At 42.6% G+C, this 6,625-nt stretch overlaps 1 protein-coding gene across 2 annotated transcripts; it reads right to left on the reverse strand.

Annotated features, from left to right (window-relative positions):
* Positions 1-285: 285 nt before the first annotated feature.
* Positions 286-6,354, reverse strand: LOC127810979 (homeobox-leucine zipper protein HDG2-like). Of its 2 annotated transcripts, none has more exons than XM_052350632.1 (12): positions 5,599-6,354; positions 5,377-5,515; positions 4,748-4,977; positions 4,488-4,605; positions 4,052-4,240; positions 3,531-3,968; positions 3,339-3,440; positions 3,051-3,251; positions 2,561-2,741; positions 1,583-1,839; positions 1,371-1,469; positions 286-849 (listed from the first exon to the last, which is right to left on the reverse strand). In XM_052350632.1, the coding sequence occupies exons 2-12, from the start codon at positions 5,485-5,487 to the stop codon at positions 457-459; spliced, it is 2,319 nt and encodes a 772-aa protein (XP_052206592.1). In that variant the 5' UTR covers positions 5,488-5,515; positions 5,599-6,354; the 3' UTR covers positions 286-456. The 2 variants fall into 2 exon arrangements, with proteins under 2 accessions (XP_052206592.1, XP_052206591.1); XM_052350631.1 differs by having other exon boundaries at positions 1,583-1,842; positions 5,599-6,334.
* Between the last annotated feature and the right edge of the window lie 271 nt (positions 6,355-6,625).

A 6,625-nucleotide genomic window follows, 5' to 3' on the forward strand; every position in this document is an offset into this window, starting at 1 on the left:
GGGGCTACCAAAGTATAGCTTAAAGATCCCGGCGTCGACGTCTCCTCTAACCATCTGCTCCGTTGTCGGTGACTCTCATGGAAGTCATGCCCCTCCCCTGGCAAACAATGAAGGATATGGAGATGGCTAGCTCCCATGGCAAACCCAGGATCTCAAGAAGGAGATGAAGGAGATAGAGAGATAACCCGCTACTCCAATGGCAAACAATGAAGTAGATGAAGGGAATACAAAATCCAAGATGGAAACGAAAACTGAAAGTAAACACACCACCTCGGGCACCAAGCAAAAACAAAACCCCACCATTTTGGGGATGTTCAAAATTGCAAAAATCATTCCAAAACATTGTCAATCAAACATCCATCCCCTTTCTATATCTGTGACTAAAATTTCAAACCACGAGAGAAACAAAAATGTAACCAAAATGGCCCCCCAATGAACATCATTACTCGCATTGCATTAGTTCTCGCCTACCATTGAATCCTTAATCCTTTCCGCAGTGGAAGCAATGAGGTTATTCACAGTGGCCACAGATTCAAGGCTAAGCTTTGCATTCGAAGCAGAATCCACCAAAATCTGGAAAGCCACAGTTAACAGACAGCCCACAGACTCTTCAGCAGTAATAATATTGGCAGGTGATGATCCAAAGCCATCTGCTAGAATGGCGAAGCCTGAAGGGAGAAGAGCCACATAGCTTGGGTCTCCCCCGCCTAGAACCATGTCCATTGCTGCATTGTCCACTGGTGCGTAAACCAAGAAGCAGCCTGTTGGGTCTGCGCTTGTTTCTTGTACTATCACCATGCCGTTGTTGTTATCGACAGTACCGTTCTCGCCGTCCTCTCCACCCCCGGTCTAAGCAATTCGGACGCAAATGGCGATTAGGGTAATGTTAGTATTTGAAGAAATGATGCAATAATGGAGAATTCTTCATCTTGGCAGGTGAGATTGGCTATATTTGAAAACAAAATATGCATGTTGAATAGAATAATGACTGATTTCACCAAGTGAGAATTTTTCGTACTACTTTCATGCATGGACAAAGCCATCATTTTGCTCACTCGATTATCATTATCGCATTAAATAAACATAGATCATTTAATAAGAATAATGATATTAATTATACCGAAATTGACGAATTAGGCAGCCCAGTATGGACCTTTCCTTTGGTTTCTAAAACCACAGTGCAAAAACTCAATACCGCCTTCGCTTTGATTTTTGCAGTTGTTTGTTGCGGACACGCAAAAACCAAAACAAGGGTAATATCGTTGACTTGTTGCACCGAGGCCTACCCAATTTGGCTTCCATTTTCGGCAACAGTACCATTATTACTTGGGTAAATGAGCAGTCTCATAGTGTACTAACCGAGCACTTACCGCCGCAACTTTAAGTAATGAGACGCAGTTGCATGGATCCCTTCCATTAGGTATACGGGTTATTTCTTCAATTAGGCCACCGTTGGCAAGGATGTCCCACTGTCATTACAAAACATCAATTAATTGACAACTGGTTTAACATTAATTATAAGCAGAAATACAAGTAGCAATCTATTAATTAATTAAGTTAATCACAATTACATAATAATTACCTGATTGCGAGAGTTGTGATCACGGAGGAAATCAAAGACAGTTTTGGGGGAAACTGGAAGCCAGAAAGAAGTGGCAGCACAGAGCACAATCCCAGAAGGGCGGCTTGGATCATCCACGCTCTTTCGTGTTATGACCCGAATTTCATCATCGGCTTCGCCTTCTGATAAGGTTGTCCATGAATGGGACGTTGAGGAGCTCGCGCCGCCACAGAAGCTTATCACCATTCTCTCTGCCAGCTTCATCAGGCTCCTCCTCCCTTCTGATGATTATACACACACACATGTCAACAAAAGCAAGCTAGCATTGATTAATTCCATCATCTTTAGAATTAATATTAGTAAGTAGTACTACGATGCATTTGTTCCGCTAAGAGAATTGCACCCGAAAAGGTCCATAGCAAGGAAACCACAACGCGTTAAGACAGGAGCCAGAACTTGTAAGGAAAGCGAGACCCACGAGAGGGTGGAGCCTATTCAGGCCATAAGTGGCCAAGAGGAACACATCAAGTTTCTTTTGCTAAGAGGACGCATTGAGGCACAAACCAAATACAATAGAGAAAATGAGACTCACAGAAGGGCAAGGCTACATCCATGTAATTGCTGACTGGTTGGGTTCCTCATGGCCACTTATTTACTGCATTTCCTCTACTAAAGCGATATAAGTGGTCACGAGAAACGCATCAAGTTTCTTTTGTTGAGAGGATTGAACCGAAAAGTTCAAAGCATAAAACCTCATCGCCTTTAGATACAAACCTAACCCGATAGGTAAAGCAAGACCCACAGGAGGGACCATCTGGTCAGCAATTATCTGGATGTGGGCCAGCCTCTTGTGCGTCCCGCTTTACCCGTTGGACTTGGTTCGTGCCCAATGCATGACGGGTTTTTTTTCCTCTAGTCCTTGGGGTTCAATCCTCTTGGCAGTTAAAATTGATCAAATATTCTTTATGCTATGAATTAAAGAGGGAGAAGTGTAATCACCAAAATTTGTGATGCCACAATGGGGAATGTCTGTAACCATGGCACTTGCAAAGCGCTCACATTGCCTGTCAAGAGTGGAAACCCAGCGTCTTGCACCAAATGCAAGCCCAGAGTTGAGGAGATGTTCGTAGGCGTTGTGTACATCACGGTCATCAACTTCAACATGTTCTACCCATGTAACCTGCAGCATTTGAAGGCAACAAAAGAGATGCCCTCAGTTTGTTATAGTACTGTTAGACTATCACTTACGGTCGTTATATTTCAATATTAATTGCTATCATGCGTCTAAGTCACACTAGATGAGATTTGTGAGACAAGATGGCAGGAACTTGCCACTTAAACACAAAAGGTGACAAAACTTACACGTTTTTAGTTAATAAGTTGTGTCCCTTAAGCGGTAAGTTCTTGCTACCTCATCGGCTAAGTCATGTAACACCAGCAATTAATGATAAAATGCAATGATAGGAAAGAACGGCTTTTTAGTTCTCACCATTGATCGTCCACCAGGTATTTCATCTATTAAACATCCCGAAGGCCTTCTTCGGCATCCCAACGATGGATTAAGCCGCAAGCCATCCAAAGAAACATCCACCACGGCCCAGCTTCCATCACCAAGCTTCTTACAAAACCTTGCAAAATTAGTCTCTCGGGTGGGAACAAGCGGCGAAAGCACATGCAATTCAGCCGTCATCTGAGAAACCAAACTTCTATTGTTACGACATTAATCGCTTCGACAGAAGGATAGAAGAAAATGAAGATCCAATTGGATGTTAGTTACCACTTGCAAGGCTCCATCGTAGTTTCCAGCTACCCCAGTTGATAGGACTTCTAGAACCGTAGCTCTTGACACAATCCACGAAAACACAGTCGACCATTGATTCTAAAAGTAGAGAAAACAAGTAAGAATTAGGCAAATCATTCACAAAATAGAGGCTTTTAATCAGAATGATGTTACTTGTTTGATCCCTACCACGTCCATGAAGAGTTCGACAAGGCTAAGGTGGTTCATTCTGACGACTGCTGTTTCGCGCGAAGCCTCGGTTCTGAACCCCAAGGGTCTTGGCCCGATTCCTCTTGGAAATGCTGCGAAGTATTCTTCTTTGTTGAGCATATAGCAGCCAGTGTCCATGTTCGCAATCCAGAGTGGATTGGTAGTTTTGGCCAATCTTGTGAGCTCCTCCATGGCTGCCACGGCGAGCTCAGCAACTGTTTGCTTCTCTGCCTTATCGCCCAGTCCAGCAATTGACCCAACTAGGTCTCCCACTCCATATAGCTCGGGTCCAGCGCCTAACTGGGGGTTAAAGTTCCCAAGGCCGAGTGAAAGAGGAATGGGTGGAGGTGAAACCACGGGATAGCTCAGTGAAGGCTTGCCAAGGTACTTAGCCGCTATTGTAGTAATCCTGTCAATCTAAGAGTACCAATGGAGAGAAAACTAGTGAGATCGAATCAAAGTGATTAGTACTTGTGGTTGAAGCAGTATCAATTGTTTACCTCTTCTTTTAATCTGGCATTCTCCACCCTCAAATTGTGTTCACCATGTGACATTTCCCCTGGTGCAGATTTTGGGCCACCGCAAGTGCAAGAGGCATTGGCAATAACTTCCCTGTACGTCATGTTTTCTGCCCGAAGCTTTTCGTTCTCGGCTCGAAGACCTTGGTTCTCACGGCGCTCTTGTTGCATCTGTTAGCACCACAAGAGAGAAACCAAAAATTTCAATTCGAAAAAAGAAACACAAAGAAGGGTAGAAAAATAAATTATTCGGGGTAGATGGAGTGCTTGTTTACTTTGGTGGCTCTATCATTTACGTTTAGTGTTTAGTGTTTAGTATTTAGGATTGATCATTTACGTTTTTCTAAATAGTTTGGTCTTCTCTGATTTTCCAGCCTGATTATTCTCGTGAATGCAAAATAAAAGGCAAAAGAGTTACCTTGATTTGAGTGCGCTTGTTTTGAAACCAAAACTTAATCTGAAGCGGCTCCAAGCCCAACAGGAGGCTGAGTTCCTTCCTTTGCCTGTCATCGGGGCGCTGACAATCCTTGAAGAATCTAAGACGAAAGCACAAAATCACAGAAAAGAACAAAACGATTAGGTGGGAAGAGGCATTGGGATCAACATTATATGGAAAGAAAGAAATTTCAAAGTCAGGTGGAATAAATGTCGTCTCAAAGTTGTTTTCTATCGACTCACTCTTCCATTTGCTGTATCTGCTGCCGAGTGTGCCGGTGAAACTGCCTCTTTCTCGGTCGTTGATTGGCATCATCGGGACGGTGGTCGTCGTCGCCGGAGCCGTCGTCGTGGTTCTCGCTGCCGGACTTGCTGTCGAATAGATCGTCTTCTCCGATCTTCCAGGCGTTGCTTTCCGCCGTGCTTGGGACGATTTGCAGTGGATTCGTCAAGTGTTCGTCCATCATGCTAGGCTGCAAAATCTCTATGGATCATGACATTCCGATCGAAAATTAAACTTTTCTATCTCATATCGAAATCGAAATTACCACTCGAATAACCAACTACTATCAGCAGAATCAAAAGCAAGAAAAAAAAAATATTAAAAAGCAGTTGACCAGGACTCTCTCTCTCTCTCTCCGAAAATCGAGATGGATGTTCCACAGACGGAAAGAAAGAAAAAAGAAAGATTTATTTCATATGATGTACGAGAGAGAGAGAGAGAGAGAGTGTGTCTTTTGTGGGGGGAGATGGGGGAAATGAATGAATGTCATACACCCAACAACCTTTCAAGCTTCAGAGTTGTAGAAAGTCATCAGAAAGGAGAAAACCATAATTAGTAATATTATATGAAAAAGGTTTAGAGGGTAAACTTGTCCAAGGGTAAGCCCGCCGGCAGAGGCTCCAATTCCAGACGTTGCACCGTCGTTGCTTCCGGTCACCGCCGGCGTCTCTCCTTGATATATCACGATTTCGTTCGACATGGTTCAGTCCTCAGAAACCCTAATATATCTGAGGAGAAAGATGAGATCAGTTCAATTAATCCTGATAAACATATATATACACACACGCGTATAATCTTCTTCACTTCTCACCTTTAGGACCATTTCTAGGGACCGAATTTCTCATACTCCTCACAGGAGTAATCTCAAGAACTATAAATACAATACTACCACTGGGTTTTTCTTTTTTTTCTTTTTTTTTTGTCTTTTTAGAAAACAAAAAAGATTAGGTAAAGAGTTGACTGGCATTAATTTCAATTTGATTGCAGAAATGGGCCATGGTGAGGTCTGTCTATTCCGTATCTTTCACGGGAAAATTGAACGAAAATAGAACTAGTATTACTGATAGATACATAAGTTGATATAAATGGGCAGAAACCAGATACAGCCAAGCCTCACTGTTTTGACCCTGTCAAGGATCTTACCTCTCTCTCTTTCTCTCTCTCCAAGTTACCTGCAAAAAAGAAACCAAAACTGAGACATACAGAGAAGAAGAAGAAGAAGAAGAAGAAGAAGAAGAAGAAGAAGAAGAACTTGAAGGAAGAATGTAAGAAGAATGAGAACTGGAAGGAAGAATGTATAAGGGGAAGGGAATTGTATAAAGGACCCAGCGAGTGAAGAAGAGAAGGGTCTGTCAAGAGAAGCTCTTGGTGACAGTAAACTGAGAAACAAAGAATGCTGAGGCGATGAGATTGAGAGGAGAGGAGAAGAGATTATAAAGAGGAAGAGATAGCCAGCAAAGGAAAGAAAATGGGGCAGAGTAAAAAAAGGGAAAAAAAATATTATTCAAAATTCTGGCAGCATGGCGTTATTGCGAGGTGCGTAGAGGCATTTAATGGGGGGCTGCAATTGATGTGAAGAGAGAGAGAGAGAGAGAGAGATTTGGAGGGCATAGTGGTGCAAAGGTTGGCGGCTATCAGACTCCTTGCCAAAGCACTTCACTGCCTTCAATTTTGGGGGTTATAGCGTTCACACTGCACTCAATAATGAAGAAGAAGAATGCCTATATATGTTGTCATATACATTGAAGGTTCATTGAGCAATGAATGAACCTTTGGGTCTTTTAAGGTAAGAAATATTATGAGTTATTTACTAAGGTTTTACAAATTTGAAAATAAAT

Source organism: Diospyros lotus, chromosome 10 (assembly GCF_014633365.1).
Source record: "Diospyros lotus cultivar Yz01 chromosome 10, ASM1463336v1, whole genome shotgun sequence".
NCBI lineage: Eukaryota > Viridiplantae > Streptophyta > Magnoliopsida > Ericales > Ebenaceae > Diospyros > Diospyros lotus.